The sequence below is a fragment of the Henningerozyma blattae genome, chromosome 3 (genome assembly GCF_000315915.1).
Source record: "Henningerozyma blattae CBS 6284 chromosome 3, complete genome".
Classification (NCBI taxonomy): domain Eukaryota; kingdom Fungi; phylum Ascomycota; class Saccharomycetes; order Saccharomycetales; family Saccharomycetaceae; genus Henningerozyma; species Henningerozyma blattae.
Window position 1 is genome coordinate 302,956 of NC_020187.1, and position 21,347 is coordinate 324,302.

General features: G+C 31.1%; 7 protein-coding genes and 3 non-coding genes across 10 annotated transcripts; 7 read left to right on the forward strand and 3 right to left on the reverse strand.

Moving 5' to 3' along the window:
* Positions 1 to 562: 562 nt before the first annotated feature.
* On the forward strand, positions 563 to 634 carry TBLA0Ctrna4Q. The gene has a single exon. It is a non-coding gene; the product is annotated as a tRNA-Gln (tRNA).
* A 5,267-nt stretch (positions 635 to 5,901) lies between these two features.
* On the forward strand, positions 5,902 to 6,771 carry TBLA0C01350 (class I SAM-dependent methyltransferase; the record flags this gene model as incomplete). The annotated part of the gene is made up of 1 exon (XM_004179421.1): positions 5,902 to 6,771. The coding sequence occupies one exon, from the start codon at positions 5,902 to 5,904 to the stop codon at positions 6,769 to 6,771; it is 870 nt and encodes a 289-aa protein (XP_004179469.1).
* Positions 6,772 to 7,295: 524 nt separating this feature from the next.
* TBLA0C01360 (class I SAM-dependent methyltransferase) lies at positions 7,296 to 8,156 on the forward strand (the record flags this gene model as incomplete). The annotated part of the gene is made up of 1 exon (XM_004179422.1): positions 7,296 to 8,156. One exon carries the CDS (start codon positions 7,296 to 7,298, stop codon positions 8,154 to 8,156), a length of 861 nt encoding a protein of 286 aa, XP_004179470.1.
* Positions 8,157 to 8,629: 473 nt separating this feature from the next.
* Positions 8,630 to 9,901, forward strand: TBLA0C01370 (alkene reductase; the record flags this gene model as incomplete). The annotated part of the gene is made up of 1 exon (XM_004179423.1): positions 8,630 to 9,901. The coding sequence occupies one exon, from the start codon at positions 8,630 to 8,632 to the stop codon at positions 9,899 to 9,901; it is 1,272 nt and encodes a 423-aa protein (XP_004179471.1).
* Positions 9,902 to 10,884: 983 nt separating this feature from the next.
* On the forward strand, positions 10,885 to 12,996 carry GLC3 (1,4-alpha-glucan branching enzyme; the record flags this gene model as incomplete). The annotated part of the gene is made up of 1 exon (XM_004179424.1): positions 10,885 to 12,996. One exon carries the CDS (start codon positions 10,885 to 10,887, stop codon positions 12,994 to 12,996), a length of 2,112 nt encoding a protein of 703 aa, XP_004179472.1.
* A 681-nt stretch (positions 12,997 to 13,677) lies between these two features.
* On the forward strand, positions 13,678 to 14,187 carry TBLA0C01390 (uncharacterized protein; the record flags this gene model as incomplete). Its single annotated transcript, XM_004179425.1, has 1 exon — positions 13,678 to 14,187. One exon carries the CDS (start codon positions 13,678 to 13,680, stop codon positions 14,185 to 14,187), a length of 510 nt encoding a protein of 169 aa, XP_004179473.1.
* Positions 14,188 to 15,821: 1,634 nt separating this feature from the next.
* On the reverse strand, positions 15,822 to 15,892 carry TBLA0Ctrna10G. The gene has a single exon. It is a non-coding gene; the product is annotated as a tRNA-Gly (tRNA).
* A 4-nt stretch (positions 15,893 to 15,896) lies between these two features.
* Positions 15,897 to 15,969, reverse strand: TBLA0Ctrna12A. Its single transcript has one exon. It is a non-coding gene; the product is annotated as a tRNA-Ala (tRNA).
* A 1,739-nt stretch (positions 15,970 to 17,708) lies between these two features.
* On the forward strand, positions 17,709 to 18,656 carry BUB2 (Bub2p; the record flags this gene model as incomplete). The annotated part of the gene is made up of 1 exon (XM_004179426.1): positions 17,709 to 18,656. The coding sequence occupies one exon, from the start codon at positions 17,709 to 17,711 to the stop codon at positions 18,654 to 18,656; it is 948 nt and encodes a 315-aa protein (XP_004179474.1).
* A 201-nt stretch (positions 18,657 to 18,857) lies between these two features.
* Positions 18,858 to 20,606, reverse strand: MUD2 (Mud2p; the record flags this gene model as incomplete). The annotated part of the gene is made up of 1 exon (XM_004179427.1): positions 18,858 to 20,606. The coding sequence occupies one exon, from the start codon at positions 20,604 to 20,606 to the stop codon at positions 18,858 to 18,860; it is 1,749 nt and encodes a 582-aa protein (XP_004179475.1).
* Positions 20,607 to 21,347: the final 741 nt, after the last annotated feature.

Here is a 21,347-nt window from a genome sequence, read left to right on the forward strand (position 1 = left end):
CTATTATATACTATAGAGAAGGACTAAGGAGAGATACAATAATCTCGTATAATACCTGTAACTACTGGTCTCAGTACCATCCGAACTCTGAAACACCATCCTTATCTTGTCAGTCTCGTATTACAACATTTTTGTTGTAATCGTCTCAGGACAATACTAATAATACTATAAGGGCTTAGGGTTTACACAAACCTGAACTAATCTTGAGTTATTGAACTTTTACACTAAAAGCTAGAGTACCACTTGTACTTAAATAATAACTTGTTTTTCTTATAACTATAAAATTAATATGAACGAACTATGAACTTATGAATTCTTGATGGATAAGTAGCCCTATTTATACGTTTTCAAATATAACTATTTATCCTGAATATTAGTTTATTAACTTGTTAAGCAATTGCACAATTGCATGATATTATGACTCATAGTAATATAATTGCGTGAACGCATGACTGTACGATTGTATGACTCCTAGTCATCGGATCACGTGATCGTTGGCTTAAAGACTAAACTTACTTTTTTATTGTTTAGCATATGTCTAAAACAATTTTTAAGAATTAGGGGTCCTATAGTGTAGTGGTTATCACTTTCGGTTTTGATCCGGACAACCCCGGTTCGAATCCGGGTAGGACCTTTTTTATATCACTGTAACAATTTTAAGTTTTGCTACTCCCAGTAGTATATCTTCTTGGCTGCTAGTTTAATACCAACTGTTTATTAAACTATACAACTATATACCTGAACCTACGTAAGTTAAATATTATTATTATTACGTTCCGATTTGTTCACTATACACTTCCATCTTTTGTATTTCATTCTTTTTGTTTTCTAGTTCTTACTTCTTTGTTCTACTTTAACCCTCTAGTTTGTTCTTTTAGCTTTAGATTCTTAAATAGAATTTATGTTCATGATTCACTTACTTGTTAATCTCCATGTTCATTCCGTTATCACGTGATCCTGGTTTATACACGTGACTAACGCAGCTCACACTACATGACAGCTATCTAATTGATAAATGCAAATAACTTTATCTATTACCTGATAATTGAATGAATAGTTCTATATTTTAAATTAATGATACTTAATAATCTAAATAACAGCATTGAAGAGTAACTGTTTGATAATAAAATAACTTACAAAAATAAACAATAAAATAAAAATTATTTCTTTCGGCATTTAGTTTGTATATCCTGTTGTTCTGTACTTTTCTTATTGATGATAACTTTTTTTCTCCTCTCTATTTCTCGTTCTTTTTCACTTAACTTTATTCACGTCTTCTTACTCATCGAAAAATATACGGAATGTAAAAATTTTTGCTAGCAGCAAAGGCTAGCTACGCGGCAACAAATTATTAAGTCACGTGTTATGGTTATTTATGATCATCATCTCATTAATTATTTGTAATATTTTTTTTTACTTGTTCTCTGTCAGTAATTATTACGTTTTCTATCTTCGATATTCACTCGTACTAATCCCAGAGTGATAACAACAGTGAACATTTTAAAGTAAGTAACTATATAGAATTGATCGTTATGTAATTTAGCTAGAGGAATAATATACAAGTTTCCAGATTTCCAGATTTCCAGACCGCTCTTTGTTGATTCCTTTCTTTTTTAGTTTCTTGCAATATCTTGGTCATATTGAAAACTTTTTATCTTCGTGTCAGTATACTATCGTATATCTCATCTCATCTGAATCAAAAGTCATCACGTGACTTCAAAAATCACTGCGCCACATATTAATAATGGAATTTATCATAAATATGTGACATCATTGCTCTTACTCAATTCAATAATACAATGTGACGTAATTGTACTCTATAATAACTTTACTGGTTTCTTGATGGATATATAGGTGTAGTTACTGATTGTTTTAAGTGAATGATGTATAATAATATTACTTTCAAAATTGCCAAACTTGTCCTTCTAATTATTTGTCCTTTTCTTTCACTTATGTAATAATTATCTATCCTTGTTGAGCATTTTGTATTTTTGTAAATACTTCAATGGAATTCATCATTATATTTTTTTTTGAAAATAATGTTCCAGCTATTATATTATCAAAATTATTGAACCATATCTTAATAGTATAAGCTGGTATGAATATGTGACACACGTGAAGAACTAGAGCTGAAATCCAACACTCGTCCGAGAATGTTTACCACAAAGGTTATATTTTTACCACAAAGGTTATATGAGCCAAGAAATTTTGGCACCCTTGGAATGGAATCAAAGAGTCCAGATAGAAGCATTATTTTACTTTTCTTCTATTAATTAGATCCCTCATGCTAAAGGCAAATACAAAAATTAAAGAGTATATCTCATATATTGGGTCTAGAATTAATGTGAAAAATTGTAATCAATCAATGCAGAATTAGTAATACAATGATCTTAATGTAATTTGACTGTATTAGGAAATGTTTCCTCATTCATATATCAACCAATCATGTGTAAAGTACTAACAAAATTCCAAAATAGGATACAGACAAATATATATTTATATTTTCTTTTAATTTCTATTATTGGGAAAAATTTCGAATGTTTTGAACTCATTAAGTTTATTTTTTTAAAAAAAATGGTTAAAAACTGTAAATCGTTTATGTGAATTTCTTAGCAAGTAGAAAGTGTATACAACAAAAATATGTTAATTAATTTGGAAATAAAAAAAAATTGAAGGAAAAGAAAAATGAAAAATATTTGGAGTGATATCATAAAAATACTTACTAATGGTGATTGTATGTTTTGATAGAATATTTATAGTCAGTAGAAACAGTAGAAACAGTAGAAACAGGAAATTATCCTGGTCATTGTAAAATTTCCGATTAGCCCCCTTTTTGCGAAACAATTACTCATCTGAACTCTTTCATAAGCTAAAGCTTGTCTCAGTTTGTTGAAGTTCTAATGTACGGTTGTTTTACTACAAGATGGAATTAAGAATTTTATTGTGCAACTATAAGAGGAACTAGATGAAACTGAAAGATAGCTAGAGAATGCAACAAGGACAAATTACTGTTTTCAATTATTAAAAAAGTATAATTGATACAGATGGTAATAACAATTTGATTATCGGATGTTATACCAAAAGCTCTCTTGTATATATATATATTCATGGAAAGATATATGCATTAATAACACCGCTTTTTGTCATCCCAAACAACTGAAATTTTTGTGGACCAAAATTAGAATCAAGTTTCAGTTAGTCGACAACTTTGGAATCTTAATTCAAAAATTGATTTTTAATACGAAGCCATGTGTATTAGTTTATTTAGTAGCATACATCATCAGCCTAAATAAGGCAGAGGCTTTTCTAGCAAACACTAGGAGATTAAACCAATATCCAAAAAATTAACAATTCTCAATAGTATTTTTTCAATTTAAAAATGAAAAGAATACTAAATAATTCTTGAAAAAGTTGATCAATCTTTTAACATTATTTGTTGTGTTTGTTGTATACTAGTAATAGCTGGCTGGCATATTATTGCCTTTCGTCTCTGTTTATTCTCAGATAGTGTTCAGTTCTAGCAAAAGTCTTAAATGTATATATGCTATAACGTTGAAAAAAAAATGGATAATATTTATCAGCCATAAGGCCTCGTTACTTTGAATATGCAAACTTTTGGACGTGGGTGGATGAAATCATCGAGTTATCTACAAAGACAATAATTTTCTATATTGCTACTTTCAACAGCTTTTCTATTTCTTGTGGAATGAATTTTTTATTTCAGATTTTTCATATTTCTTTCAATGAGATAAAATATTACACTTCAAATCTAATGCTTGTAAAATGCGTATCATGATAGGTACTAATGTCTGTTTAGTAAACAAAATTTTTGGAAAATGTTAACCGAATATTCTGAAGTCTGTATTTAATATTTAAATTATACTCAATAGCCTCAAGGCTTTTAAAATTAGAAAATAAATTAATCCATTGAATATTTAATGATTACAAGGGATTAATAAATGAGTATTAAGTTATCAGTATAAAGTGGTAAACCAACCACTATTTGATTATTATTATTATAAATTTTAGGTATTCAATCATGCAATTGTTTTTTGAATATTTGTGGTCTTTATGTACAAAGCAGTAGAAATAGTGCTTAGTAATAAAGAATATAACGTTACTGACAAAAATCAAATTAGGTAATTTATATGTCATAAACTAAGCATAGAAATTGAAAGACACGTAGTATACTATGCATAAGTGCCAGAGTTAACTTTTTTAGGAAACTAAGTAAAAAATTTCAGTTGTCGATAGCAAAAACTTGACTCTTCCTGTTTAAACTATTATCTATATTTAACCATTCTTCTAAAATTAGTAGCCATAATGTTACAATCGTAAAATATTAATATTTCAAGAGTTAAAAAAAAATCCGTATATTTCCCTAAGGAAAAGATGCAAAGGAAAATTGAACTAAATACTTTTCACATATGCATTATATGATTTCAGGAAATATCATTTAAACGAATGTAAAAACGGTTTATTATGGCGAGTATAGGTTTTATTTATATAAGAGTCCGACATTTGGAAAAAATTCTGTTGTTACTAGTAAAGTTATATTATAGAAACCTCTTACCCCTCTGAGAATGAATAAAATATATAAAAATAAATTTAAAAAATACGAACTTAGAAATCTACCTAATGTTAGCTATTTATTTTTTGAACCGTGAAGAGTTAATTCATAGCCAATGTAAGATGGAAAATTTTTCACTTAGATTACCTGTTTAGTGCAGTATACGATCCACAATAGGATAAAGAATATTATGACACATCAATTACTTTAATAGTAAATCTTATAACCAATGAACTACCTAATTGGAAGATTATTAGTATTATTGTTTGTATATTATACTCTTCGTCTATTCATAATCAGTAATTATTACTTGTTTACGTATAAAGACCTGTTATATCTAATAACATTAATCTTCAATAGTTTAAGCCATTTGGATAAAAGGATAAGATGAAGCTTGGTATTTGTTTGGATAGGTAGATGATAGATTTGAATAATAACTAATATCGGATTTATTAGATTTTATTTTTGGACAAGATAAGTCAATTCATCGTTGTCTATAAGTGAAAATTTTTCAGCTAATTAACCTCACAAGAGTTATATGTCTCTCATCCCTAGTATACCCTGTATCTACTATTGTATGTATAAAGATCATAAATATCTAACAATTTTACTAAAATTGTTAATCTTTAGTTCTTTATTTATAAATTTTAAAAAAATAGTTAGAAATAATACTATAATAAGTTTGTTAAAAAAATATTTAAACTTTTAGAATAAACTCAAACTTTTAAAATCTGAAACAGTAGTAATAATGAAAGAAAGCCAAAAGATAGAAACTTAGGAAAGTGTTAGGGATATTTATAAGTCTTATCCGATTGGTAGCTATCGCTATATACGGTGGCGTACGATAGACGCCCCTGAAAACTCCTATTCCTCTTACCTATATATATATTAACCTCCAGACCTAATCTATTAGAACCACTACTATATAGATATATTGACTATATCACAAACTATTCATTAATTCCGCAGAATACATTCTAACAGAAAGAATCTGAATTGTAAAGAGAAACCCTAAATAATTGTTTGTCAAAGGTATCCTGTAATTTTTGAAACATTGTAGTAAATCGTCATTCATTACATATGGTACCCTTAACAGCCACTAATTGTTTGTAAATTGCTTAAAAAGTAATTGTAAACACTGTATGACTTCAAGATTTCTTAGATCATGGCTCGATTATTTCGGAGTACTTTAGATATAACCGGAGGCGGCAAATAACTTTAAAAATAAGTGAAATAAGGACTTATTATTCTATATTACAACTTGAACAGTTTCTATTAATGCAAGTTTAAAATACCTTTAAAGATACATTACTTATAAGATAATACTTGGAATGTCACAATTTTCTAATAAGGATTATGACGCAGACAAATATGCAAATTTTCGTCCAACATATCCAATCGTATTTTATGATAAACTAAAAAACTATCATAATGGCAAAGGAAATTTGGTAATTGATTGTGGTTGCGGACCTGGTACAGCAACCTTACAATTGTCAAAAGAATTGGCATTTAAAAAAACTATTGGTACAGATCTTTCAATGATAATGATAGAAAAGGCTAATCAAAAATTACAAGAAAGTAAGTTAGCAAATGATATTGAATTTGTTGTGTCAGAAGGCGATGACTTCAAATTTTTAAAAGACAATTTCAACAAGCACAATGTTGATATGATTACAGCTGCTGAATGTGTTCACTGGATTGGATGGGATAATTTTCAACAAGCAGCATGGAATAATTTAAGGAAAAATGGTAGTTTAGCAATATGGGGCTATGTAGATCCAATTGTAGTTGGTTATCCTAAATTAGGCGAAATTATTTTAGATTATTTTTATTCAGATGATAAATTGGGACCATATTGGCAACAACCAGGTCGTAATATTCTTCGTTCCTTGATGAAAAATTCTCAATGGGATACTACAAAATTTACAGAGATTGAAAATATGATTTTAGATACAAAAGAGTATGGTAAAGGAATTCATGATGATCGGTTATATCTAAGCAATACGGTGACCATTGTTGCTTTGAAAAATTATCTAAGTACATCCAGTTCGTATCAATCATGGAAGAAAAAAAATCTCACCTCAAAGGATATCTGTGAGCAATTCTTCGAGGAAATCCTTTTAACTTACCCTTCATTAACTCCAGATTCCAAAGTTAAAATTATTTTCAATAGTTTTTATAAGTTTGCAAGAGCTAAATAACTAAATCAATTTTATTTTGACGGTTTCAGGTATGTTTTTCTCAAACACTTTTCGATTGGCTGTAAAAATTCCTTCCTATTGTGTGTATACATTAGTACAACATTAGATTTTTCAGCAAGAAATTTGAAAAAAAAGTTTTCTATTTAGTGAATAAAAATTTCAAGTTCATGCTCGTTTAATCAATTAGGATAAAAATTCTCTACTGAGGTTCTTTAATTACACAGAAACAAGGGAAAGCTTATTATTTACTTGTGTCTCGGCGAAGTTTTCTAAAAATATCCGGGGATATACGATATCAAGTGAAAAAAAAATATTTAAGGCGGACGTTTTATTAAGAATTCTATTTTCAAAGGGAGAATGCTTTCCTTAAACAAGTCCCCTCTTCAGAAATTCAACCAAAAAGTATTTGCTCAAGAAATTCAAATATATTATAGTAAAATATTTCAAAATTTATATACCATTTCTATATAGAATTTATCTTGTTTAATTCAATTCTTCAACTTCTTATCATTAACAAATATTCAATGTCACAATTTTCTGAAAAAGATTTCGATGCTATCAATTATGCTGACTTCCGTCCAACTTATTCAATTGAGTTTTATAAAAAGATGAATGAATATCATGAAGGTGAAAAGAATCTCTTGATTGATGTTGGCTGTGGTCCAGGTACTGCTACGTTGCAATTAGTCAATTTGTTGAAATTTAAAAAAACTATTGGCACTGATATTTCTAAACCTATGGTCGATGGTGGTAATAATTTGAAACAAAAAGATTCTAATGTAGAATTTTTAGTTTCTAGTGGTGAAGATTTTCAATTTTTAGGAGAAGAATTCAATGCAAAAAAAGTTGATATGATTACAGCCGCTGAATGTGTTCATTATATTGGATTTAATATTTTCCAAGAAAATTGCTGGAAAAATTTAAGAAAAAACGGTACTTTGGCTATTTGGGGCTATGTAAATCCAACTATTGCTGGACACCCAAAGGTGGATAAGATTTCCTTTGATTATTTTTATTCTGCTGATAAGTTTGGACCTTATTGGCAACAACCAGGTGGAAAAATCATTAGTAATCTATTGCAAGATTGCAAATGGGATGAAACAAAATACAAGGATATTAAAAATGTTGTTATGTTTGCAAGAGATTATGGTACAGGTGTTAATGAAGATGAATTGTACTTCGGCTGCTCTTCAACTCCCGAGGGACTAAGACGTTATTTCACTACAACAAGTTTCTATCATGGGTGGAAGAAAGATCATCCAAATGAAAAAGATCTAAGTGAATCATTTTTGGAAGAAGTATTGGCCGCTTGTCCTGATTTAAAAGCTAACTCAAAAGTGCAAATCGTTTTTGATACTTTTTATATGTTTGCCAGAGCAATTTAAAAATAAAATAAAATAAAATAAATATTCGTGCCATTTTAAGCCATATCTATCTTTTTCCTTTATGTTTTTTTTTAAGATAATTTTTTATAATTTTAAATAATCTAATTTTTTCTTTTGATTACTTTATTTTTTTCTTCTCTTATTATCATTATCCCATGGCTGCATATTTTGTATTATTTTTTTTTGTCTTTAATCTATTTATCAGCACATTCCATTTTTAGGTACAAATTAGGAAACGTTTGAATGAACAGAAGGTAAATAAGTAGGAAACTATAACAATTAAACTTTCTTCAAATCCGATAGGGCAACAAACCACGCTACGAAGTGTTCTCGGCAGCCTCTAGATCTTTATTGAATCCGGAAAAAGCAAGGCCCTTTATTAAAGGCCCTTAAAGCAATGCGGTAAGGTAAGAAAGTTTTGAGATCTAGGTATATAAATCTTAAAGTTACACTATTGAAAGTTTTATATATGCATGTATAACTTTGTTTGTTACCGCGATTTATATAGAAAGAATCAAAACAAAATTTGTAAAATTAACATGCCATTCAATAAAGATTTCAAACCTGTAGCCTTGGGTGATACCAATCTTTTCAAACCAATTACTGTTGGTAATTGTAAATTAAAAAATAGAGTTGTACTGGCACCTTTAACTCGTATGAGAGCTGAGCATCCTGGTAATGTTCCTAATAAGAAATGGGCTGTAGAATATTATGACCAAAGATCAAAAACTCCAGGCACTTTATTAATCACTGAAGCAGTTTTTATCTCAGCTCAAGCTGGTGGATATGATAATGCACCTGGTATTTGGTCAGAAGAACAAATGGCAGAATGGAAAAAAATCTTTGCCAAGATTCATGAGAATGGCAGCTTTGTTTGGCCTCAATTATGGAATTTAGGTAGACAAGCGTTCCCTGAATGTATGAAGCGTGATGGGTTAAGATATGATTCAGCTAGTGACAATATTTGGATGGATGATGAAGTTAAGGAAAAGGCCAAGAATGCAGGTATTGAACAACATGGTATTACTGAGGATGAAATCAAGCAATATATCAAGGATTATGTTCAGGCTGCCAAGAACTGTATTGAATGTGGTGCTGATGGTATTCAAATCCATTCTGCTAATAGTTATCTATTAAACCAATTTTTAGATCCTGTTTCCAACAAGAGAACAGATAAATACGGTGGTTCTATTGAAAATAGAGCCAGATTCACCTTGGAAGTTGTAGATGCCATTGTGGATGCCATTGGAGCTGAACGTACTGCAATTAGATTATCCCCATATAACACTTTTGGAGGTATGTCTGGTGGTTATGATCCAACATTATTGGCACAATATGCATATGTGATTGGTGAATTGGAAAAGCGAGCCATCAATGGTAAAAGATTAGCCTTTTTAGATATCTTTGAACCAAGAGTTTCTAATCCTTTCGTAGACGAAGGAGTTGGTGCTTATGATCAAGGTACTACCGAGTTTGTATTTTCCATTTGGAAGGGTATTGTAGTGAGAACTGGTAATTTAGCATTGCATCCTGAAGTGGCTAAAGAGTATTTGAAGAACAAAAACACATTACTGGGATACGGTAGATACTACATCTCTAACCCAGATTTGGTGGAACGTTTAAGAAAAGGGTTACCATTGAGCTCTTACGATAGACCAAGTTTCTACGCCATGTCTGACAAAGGTTACACTGATTATCCAACATATGAAGAGGCTGTCAAGTTAGGTTGGGACAAGGAAGAATAAATAATAATACTTCGATCATGATTGCTTTGTATATACAGACTCTTTTTCCTTCATATATATAAATATATTTCCTATAAACCAAATTCCTTTATAATCTTTTAAAACAAAAAGCCTTATCTTCGGAGTCTTAATATCTAATAGTTCCTACAAAAGATGCCCATGAGACTTGATTACAAAGAGCCATAGGTTACCCTCTACAGACTACGGTTGCCCCACACGTGACAGGTCTTTTCTTAACCTTCTTAACTTTCTTTTTCTTCTTTTTTTCGTTTCTTTTTCTTTGCACTAATTTACCTGCCTTATTTTCTCTGCCATTATGGACCGCCACGGAACTGCTGCAGCACCTGACCCAGCGTGTTTTCTTCATACCAAAAGAGGAAGGAGGGGTCTTTTTCGTGACCCCACCGCACGCGCTGCACAGAAACGGCCGCACCCCCGGAGGACGGAAGCGGGGTGTTTCTGGTGTTTCTGGTTGTGCGCACATGACTCCGATGACTCAATACTGTTTTGAGATATACAGTACGCGTCTTTGGTTCGGGCTTTTCTGGGGAAGTTTCATCTTGCGTCAGATTCTGAGTGGTGAGCGTGGTGAGTGTGTTGAGTTTACCAAGAGACAAAACGTGAGCTGGAATGTGGTCGAGTCGTGCTGTTAATAGGATTAGCACAGTACTACTACTACGGAACTCCCCCACTTCATTTTATTGTTGAGTTTGGAGTTTGACGAGAATGGTGAACAAAGCCATGAGAGTATTGTAGTCTGCAAAGCAATTGGGGTGTTTCTCTATGGTCCATGGTAATCATATCCCTTGAATAAGTCTTTCCAGAACGCTTATAAAAGGGAAAGGTATTTCTCAATCTTTTGGTTGAGAGTTTATCCCTTTTCCATTCTCATCAGAATAAGTCACTCTCTTTCTATTTCATATATAACCACCCCTCTTTTTAAGAAAAAAAGAAACACTAAACTAACAAAGTAAGCTATTATTATGACTGATATTCCTGAGAACGTCAAAGGTGTTATTGAATTCGACCCCTGGTTAAAACCTTGGGCCCAAGTCCTTTCTGAAAGAAGGTATTTGGCAGATCAATGGGTTTACGACATTACTCATGCGACTCCTGATCATTCACATCAATCTTTGGCCCAATTTGCTAGAGATTCTTACAATTCCTATGGTTTACATGCTGATCATAATACCAAGAAGATCCATTACAAGGAATGGGCTCCTAATGCCAAGAAAGCTTTTTTAATTGGGGAATTCAACAATTGGAACGAATCATCTCATGAAATGACACATAAGGATGAATTTGGGAACTTTTACATCACATTAGAACCTACACACGATGGGAAATTCCAAATCCCTCACGATTCCAAGATTAAGGTCATGTTTGAGTTACAGGACGGCTCCAAGATCTATAGAATCCCTGCTTGGATCACTAGAACTACTCAACCTTCCAAGGAAACCAAAGAACAATACGGTCCAACATACGAAGGTAGATTCTGGAACCCTGAACAAACTTATCAATTTAAACATCAAAGACCAAAATTCAACCGTGCCAACGATTCTTTAAGAATTTATGAAGCTCATATTGGTATTTCTTCTCCAGAACCAAAGATTGCTACTTACAAAGAATTCACACAAAATTTATTACCAAGAATCAAATATTTAGGTTATGATGCTATTCAATTGATGGCTATTATGGAACATGCTTATTATGCTTCCTTTGGTTATCAAGTTACTAATTTTTTCGCTATTTCATCTCGTTACGGTACTCCAGAAGATTTGAAAGAATTGATCGATACTGCTCATTCAATGGGTATTTTGGTTTTATTAGATGTGGTTCATTCACATGCTTCCAAGAACGTAGAAGATGGGTTAAATAGATTCGATGGTTCTGATCATCAATATTTCCATTCTTTAGCTTCCGGTAGAGGTGAACATCCATTATGGGACTCTAGATTATTCAATTATGGCCATTTCGAAGTCCAAAGATTTTTATTATCCAATTTAGCATTCTACATCGATGTGTATCAATTTGATGGGTTTAGATTCGATGGTGTTACTTCAATGTTATACTTGCATCATGGTACTGGTGAAGGTGGTGCATTTAGTGGTGATTATAATGAATATCTTTCTAAAGAACGTTCTGCTGTAGATCATGAAGCTTTGGCTTATTTAATGATTGCCAACAATTTGGTTCATGAAATGTTACCTGAATCAGGTATTACCATTGCAGAAGATGTTTCTGGGTACCCAACTTTATCTATGCCACGTGAAATGGGTGGTGGTGGTTTCGATTACAGATTGGCCATGGCTTTACCAGATATGTGGATTAAATTGTTGAAAGAAAAGAAGGATGAAGACTGGGATATAGGTCACATTGTTCACACTTTAACCAATAGAAGACATGGTGAAAAAGTTGTTGCCTATTGTGAATCTCATGATCAAGCTTTAGTAGGCGATAAGACTTTAGCATTTTGGTTAATGGACGCTGCTATGTATACTGATATGACTGTTTTGAAAGAAACCACTCAAACAATTGATCGTGGTATTGCTCTTCATAAAGTTATTAGATTATTAACACATTCACTTGGTGGTGAAGCTTATTTGAATTTCGAAGGTAATGAATTCGGTCATCCAGAATGGTTAGATTTCCCAAATGCCAATAATAACGACAGTTATCATTATGCTCGTAGACAATTCAATTTAGTAGATGACCATTTATTACGTTACAAATATCTATATGAATTTGATCGTGCTTTACAACTAGCAGAAAAACACCATCAGTGGTTGAACACTCCACAAGCTTATGTCTCTTTGAAACATGAGGTCGACAAAATCATTGCCTTTGAAAGAAACGGCTTGTTATTCATCTTCAACCTCCATCCAACCGAATCTTTCGCCGACTATAGAATTGGTGTTGAACAAGCAGGTACTTACAAGATTATCTTGAACACTGATAGAGAGGAATTCGGTGGCCATGCAAGAATCGATGAAGGGTCAAGATTCCATACCACCGACTTGGCTTGGAACAACAGAAGAAATTTCCTTCAAGTATACATCCCAAACAGAACAGCTATCGTTCTCGCTTTGGAATGAGCCCGTGTTATTTTCCATGCGACCTTCGTCTTTTATTTTTCCTTTACCACAGACAGAATATTTTAAAATTTTTTATTTCAATGCTATTTACATTTACGTTTCTAATGCTTGTTAATTTGATATACACATTATATAATTTCTTCTTCTCTAATAATCATATATGACTAAACATACACACATATACACACACGCTCACATGCCTGCGTTAATTTAATTATATTCAACGATACTAAAAACCGCAAACAATGTGTGAATAACTCTCTTTATAGTCAATAACACAAAAAAAAAATATTCTGTATCATATATTCCAAGTTCCTTCCCGATATTTTGGTATCTATAATCTATTAAAAAAAATATTATAAAAGCTATTAATCACAATTTGCCCAGCAGTTCCGGATTCGATTTTTTTGTCTAGACATGTAAGATGTCTAGACACACGAGATGTCGAGACATTGTAAAATTATCAGACACACCGGGACATTCGCCCGCAAATTCTATGCCTTCTGGGCTCACATTTCCATATTTGGAAAAATAATCACGTTCTTTCAACTTGCTATAAATTTTGTCCAGAAAAAAACAGGAGCCACAAACAGATATGCATTGTTTGATTGCCTATTAGTGTATAGGCAAATTCGTCAATGACAAATTTACTCACTATATAGACAACTGTAACTAATCAGGATGAGAAATCGGACCAGGCCGGGTCACAAAAGTCCGTACACTCACCAAATTTGGTCGCCACATATAGTCCTGGACAGATCTTCGCGAACTGTATTTCCTGATGCGGATGGAACCCGGCCCGGCAACTTCTCAGAAAAAAACTCGCAGGAGGATAAGAGTACTCACCTACAACATCATGACACAGGCAATACTTCGAGTCGAAAGTGTTTCTTGATGTGGCCTGCGGGGATTCTTAGGACATCGGGAAATAAGGTAGATCCTTTTTGTCACGTTTCTTTTCCTGTAATGCTCCTCTGCAACTCTTTCCGTTTTAGGAAATTTACCAAAAGTTTTGCTAACCGATCTGCAAGTCTTCTGATTTTGTATGTTAATTTATCTCTTGGGTATTGTCTAAGTCCTCTTTGCTTATTCATCTTCATATGTGGAATTCCTACTTTCAGAATGGCTCGTTGCTTTTTTTTAATAGGGTATTTCCCTCTGTGGCGTTGCATTACTATATCTATAAACTAATATACTCTCCTGTTATCGAAGAAAATCCAATGCGCTATATAGAAATATAGAAAGAGAATGTTGCCTTGATAATATGACTTATGAAAAGTATATAAGCAGTGAATATTTCAACTTTTAATTTGTTCGATTACAATCTGCTTCCATCCTTTTCTTTTGTGTTTTTTTTTAAAAAGACCAAGCATTCATTTGCTTCCTTATTCAGAACAAATCAGTTATAGTGGACGAGATAGACGTAACAGTACTTGTTCATATGTTGAACAAGTTCATTGTGTTAATATCAACCCTTATCTAAACTGCGAGTACATCACCACAATCGAATTGGTGGAATAATTTTGATCGTATTGGTGTGCTCATAATTTTTTACCATTGGCTGTAACTATTTAATTTAAGACCCTATTTAGTTGCAGTTATACTACTATATGTTAGACGGTTCCATTGTTTGGTGGTACGGATGGTGGAACGCGTTTTTCTAACATCACATTTTATTTTTTTTAAAGTTGATTTTTTTAGAGTTTTTTTTCTCGGATTGCCTTTGGCGAATTTGTTCAGGAGAATGAAACTTAATTTGACTGATTCAAGTGGTACTGGTGCCTTTCAATATTTTACTCATTTAAGATATATCTAAATAATAAAATATGTATAGTTTGCTAAATTTTAATCCATGCTTTTTTTTCTATTTTGTTATTAATTCATTTTATTTTTTTATATATATTTTATATATTACCTTTCAGGAGTATTTTTTATAAATCCGAATTAGAGACTAGCCGTCGCCTCTTTGGGATACGATCTCATCTTATTCCCAAACAGGTATGTCCCGGCATGATTTTGGTGGTCAGCTATGTCAGATAATATTGGGGTAAGGAATTTTTTAATAAAAGGATGTCACTTAGGCATTTGTTGTTGGGTTTATCAATTTGAATAAAATTGAAGTCCCTAATGAACTTGAACAATATTAATGATGGGGGTACTGTTGGGAAATATCCACACACAGTACTAAGACGTTCCTGTGGTAGTCAACAACCAACACACTTTTTTCTCGTATTGCAAGGCAGCCAGTTCCACTTATATGGTAAAGTCAGGTCATCCTGTTTCACTCGTTGCATTTTTATTTCCTCTATGGAATGTAACGTTTGGGCAATGTACAATACATTTCCTATTATTTAATTTATTACTCAAAGAAGGGAAAGACAACCAATTCTCAACAATTACATTGCCTTGAATTATTATCCATTACAAACACCGTAGTTATATTGGACCATTTGTGAAGCATCACTAAAAGACTCCAGTTTCATGTGCAAGTATGTTCCTAAATTCTGTGGTCTTCCATTCTATTCGGTAACAAATAAAATGTAGAGATATTCTTTTTTTTTTATTTTATTGCGTTTTGTAATCCATCAATATGGTATGATTATTTCCCTAAATAACGATACTGTTTTGAATACAGCGAAGAAATATATTTAAAATGCAGCTTCTGGCCATTGTTTTGGTTTGTAATTTTCTGGTACGACCTTTTCAAATATAATTCCAACCTAAAACAGTTTGTCGTAGATTTAATATTAAATTTCTCTTTCGTAACACACACATTTTCTTCGACTTCAGCGGCTAAGTCCTTTTTCACGAAGCAAAAAAATAATTGCGCAAGCCCGGAATCGAACCGGGGGCCCAACGATGGCAACGTTGGATTTTACCACTAAACCACTTGCGCTAACTGGACGAGTCCGGAGTCGAACCGAAGACCTCTCCCATGCTAAGGGAGCGCGCTACCAACTACGCCACACGCCCATATATTTCTTGTTTGCTCGAGTTTAGAGTTGTCTTTTTTGTGTTATTTTTATTGTTCATAAGTGCTGGAATATGATTATATCATTTTCTATTAAGTGGTAAAATACTTTATCACGTGACTTATTGTTTAAAATGTGTTTTTCTTTTTATATCGAAAAACACTATTTAAGAAATATATTCATTTTAGTTATAGAATTTACTATATATGTCTAAATAAAGTAATCGTCTTTACATCTTAAACACTATATAACAATGTCTAACTCTCTTGAATCCCAGTAATTTATTTACAAAATGTACACTTTATAATATAGTAAGAAAAGCTCCATTTATAAATATTCTTTATTTCTAAAGAATATTTTCCTCGATTAATCAATACCTTAATTATAACCTAAACGAGGCATGGAAAATTAAACGTTTGATAAAAATGTCTTTAAAGAACAAAAAGAAAAGTAATCTTTGAATTATAATGGGGGAAAACTAGGAAAAAAATGTGGACAAATTACTCAGAATTGTCACTATTCATTGATTTAAATACTCCCTCAAAGGTTACGATAGACTTACATCAAGACACTAAATATACAAGACAAATATTTGCTAAAAAACAATGCTTCATTTCTAGTGTAAAACAAATCTCAATTAAAAGAAGTTAAAAATTTACTTTTAATGTCGAACCTTTGAAAAGTATTTCATAAAAAATATGATGTAGAATCCTCAAGAAGTGAAGTTCTTACAATAGATAAACAGTATTTCTCATTTAAGCCCAAACTTATATAGGTGCCTATAGAATCGAAAAAATAATTAATTGATATGAGAGACAAACTAGATTAAAAGCAGACTTTAGAAATCTGAACAAGTGATTTTTTTTATAGGCTTAAGAGATTTCATTAAGAAAGTTCAAGAAACTTTGATTTAATTTTGATTAAACTACAAGAAATTCACCCAACAATAAATGGACAACGAATAAAGAAAGCGTAACCTAGAGTATAATGGTGAATATAAATTTATAGTATCTCAATTATGAAGAAAAATTGAAAATTATCAATGAACTCTCTAAATAAAAAAAAGTAATGAATAAAACTTTTGGAAAGTGGTCGGTAAATATTACTATCTAATATCCTTTTTACGTTAAAATTAATAGATAACAGGATAGCTCTCTATTCTTTACATGTATTCTCGAAACATTTCTATTCGATATTTTCTATTTTTATATGAAAATCTTACAAACTTTTTCCGATTCCGTAATGGTACAAGTGATATTGTTACTACATAAGCACAAATAACATTTACAATTATCTTATTACCAGCAAATAGCGTTATCAAACTGTAATGTAAAAGAACCAATACAAAGATCTTCACGCTAGAATATATATATATATATACAAATCATGAATTCAACAGCGTAGTTCAGAAGCAAAGCTTTCTATGATTATGACAAAAGAACACAACAGAAAATTAGCCGCCAATATGAGAAAAAACCGGATAAACCTATTTTTTTTTTCAATCGGTAAATGATTCAGTAACACAAAAACGAATTAACTAAATATAATACATGCTATAGGATCTCCCTATTAAAATCCCTTTCCTTGCAGTTTAAGAGGTTCAAGTATAAATTACCAACATAATATTAATACATTTAATACATTTAATACATTCAATAATCCTTCCTATGAATTTTGGAATCATTAGATAATATTATCAATAGTAATTTACTTGTATTAACACTTTTCTCTATTTTGCAAATGCAAAATATTCTAACAGATAAACTAGAAATTGAAAAATTATTGGAAGAAACTAAGGATTATGATGAAAAGTTTTTGAATAAATTAAGATATTTATTAATATATTCTGGTCTCCCACCAAGTAGTACAAAAGCATATCAAACACTAAGGTCCAATGTTTGGATTTTCTTAAATCAGACCCCAATGGATGGAGCCACAAATGATTATTCATCACTGTTGAAACATTGCCCACCATCTGAAAGTATCTTTGAACACGTAGCATCTACAATAACAAAAACATTCAATAATACAAGACTACCAAAGAGAGTATCTGAAAATTCCATTGCAAGAATTATATGTTGCTATATTATTGAAATGGAGGAAGAAAAAAAAACGGACTGTGTAGATTATAACCGTGAACCTCGATTTGAGACAGAGCAATTTACTTCCAACATGTTGTTAATTACAGTGCCTTTACTTGCCACTTTTTTTGCAGAACCTATGGCTTTTAGAATGTTTTCAGTATTATGCCATTCAACAATGCCTTGCTACTTTCAAAAAAACTCACCAGGGGTTCGAAATGGTACACAGTTATTAAAAATATGTCTTCATAGTATTGATCCGCAATACGCTGAGTATTTTCAGAACAGCCCATATCCTTTAGAGTGTTATACTTCTTTATGTATAACTACCTTTTGTTCATGCTTAAATCCAAAATATGAGGTGTGTATCTTATGGGATTTTATGTTTGCATTTGGGTTTCATTTAAATATTCTGTTTGTAGTGACGTTATTAATCCAATTAAAAGATGATATTATTCATAATAAAATACCTCCTCATTTTATTAGTGAAATTAATAATTTTTCTGCAGTTAATTTATTCCGTTCAAGTTCAAGATATATAGCTTATTTACCTGAGGGAGTATATGAATTATTAGTTAGACATTTGAGAGAACCAATCATATTTTAAAATCAATCATTTTGCCAGCAGAAAGTAAATAAATTTGCAAGTAAGTAAAAAATATAAATATATATTTAGATATTGATAGATACCTCATAATAGGAAATAAATATTGTTTCAGTTACTATTCAATTATTGGGTTTCGTTAATATAGTCATAATTTCATATATTATTACTTTAATTAAAATAGCCGTACTATTGGATATCAGATTAAAATAGTACCCCAACCATATCAAAGTCTCTTTCATTTATATATGCACATAATATTGTCCTATCATTAAATTTTTTCCCAGAAATTTTATTCATTGCATTCGTTGCATCCTCAGCAGAGTTGAATTTAATATAAATATTTCCAATTCCCTCACTAATATTATCAAAATTTAGCCTATAATCGATATCTGGTTTTTTAATTTTAATTTCTGACACATTTTCAAGAGAATATTTTAAAGTAGCTTGGATTTCTTCGACAAAAGAATCTGATTTTAAATCTAAAGGATCGACGCAATTCATTAATAATAAGACATTAGAGCTTGAAGTAGAAGTATTATCTACTACCAATTTTGGTAAGTTTTGAAAGTTGAAATCTGAAACTTTTTGGTACCTGCTTTCATCAAAAGTATTTTTATTTAGTTCAAACCATGATAGATTAGACAAATTTTCTTTTATTGATGCACTCAATACGTTCGTTACAGAATTATTGTTATTAGTCGGGATTTCTACTAATGAACATCCTGTAAAAGTCTTATTATTATTTAAATAAATTGATTTTATTAAATTGGCCTCGATACCAAATAACTTCAAATAGCTCCTAATATCGTCTTCAGTACCTGCAGTAGTTGCTGATAAATCTTGAATAGCAATCACATTTGGCCCACATAGTTTATCTAATGGATCTAATTGTTGAACATATCCTGCTGGTCTGTTCCAAACAGATGAACTTAAATAATTGTAGGTTGATTTAAAGTATGATTGGGTCGCTAATGTGATTGTTGCAGCTGCAGCAGTTGAAAATGTGATTACCAAATAAAAAAGGTTATCATTAGAATTATATTGTGGGAAGATATTAAATTCAGTAGAAGGTAAAGAGGAATCAGAATTGGTTTCATAGGGTGATATTAAATCCCTTATCAGATTTATCAATTCATCTTGATTATTTGAAATTAAATTTGAAATAATTAACTTATTATTAAATTTTGAATAATATGCATTTTGGTTCGTAGAATTATCAAATAAAATCTGTATTCTTCTATTGCCAACCATACCATTCTCTTTCAAGATTTTATTCAATAGATCATGATTTAATTTTCTTGGTTCACCTGGTTTGGGAAATAACCCACTTAGTTTTGCACGTTCTGCAGGAACTTTTTCAAAACCTGGTGGTGTAATATCCCATTTTGTTGGCTTCATTCTATTCAGAACAATCATATTTTGATTACCATTGTTACCAGTATTCTGGTGTTGTTGTTTATATTGTGAATTAGGAGCAGATCCTCTCTTGTTATAGATATTATAGCTGTTATTACCATTATTTCTATGTTGGTTATATCTTGTATTATTTAGCTGATATCTTCCTCCTCTATCATCATTTAAGTTCCGATTATAAGAAGTTTTATTATAATGATTAACCGACGTACGTTGTCTTTTAGCTTGGGAGACATTGGTAAATTGATCTCTATCTCTTTCTCTTATGTCTCTTCTTGCATCATTTCTTGGAGTAATATGCTTATAGGAATTATCTCCTCTAGAATCCTCTTTCCGTTGATAATCTCTTCTTGAATTTATTCTACGAGGGTCTTTGCGAACATCATTACTACTATTACTTTTGCTATTTTTATTATTATTATCGTAACTTTGATTTCGATTGTTATAATAATCAAGGTTTCTATTGTTATTATATGATGTATTTGTTGTAGTATTGCGGCTATCTGATGAAGCATTAGCAGATGAAGGACCTGCCATTGATGCTATAATTTTGGCCCTCAAATCTTCTAACGATTGGTCGTTTGCCATTGCAATTTTATTATATTTGATATTTTCTGATACTTTTTAACGAACTTTTCAAAATGAATTAAATTTAATAAAAATTAAATAAATCATAAGTATTTTGTTATATTTCCCAAAGTAATTACTTTATCTTCAAATAATTTTTATTTTAAAATATCTGTTATCCTCTTCTTAGAGTTTATCTCAATAGTTGATTCAAATAAAGTATTTTATTATACTCTTCAAGAATCTATCACTACTTTCGGATTCGGCTAATAAGAGAATTTTCCAATTAGAAGATACAGCATGTGATTAAGAAAAGTACACATATTTGCAACAAAAAAATAAACCAGTAATTGTTAATATTCTTGAGCCTTTCCAGATATACTGATCTATCATCTCCATATAAAAATGTTAGGTGATTATTTATCCCAGAACATATAGGCCTTTCACTCTTTTGCCTGCATACTGGTTCCTGTATTAAACATTCCTGAAGCTAGCATGCAATCTACTTTTGGGATAATTCTCTAAGGTATCTCATATTTAGAACATTGCATGATATATGCGTACATATTTAACTTTTTTCACTCAAGCTAAGAATTTATTACACTTTCCTTTACTTTAATAACATTCCGCGGTTATTTTTAAACGTAGTGCTAAATATATATAGAAACAAATTCAATATAAAGTTTTGATTGACCTCATGAAACTTATATA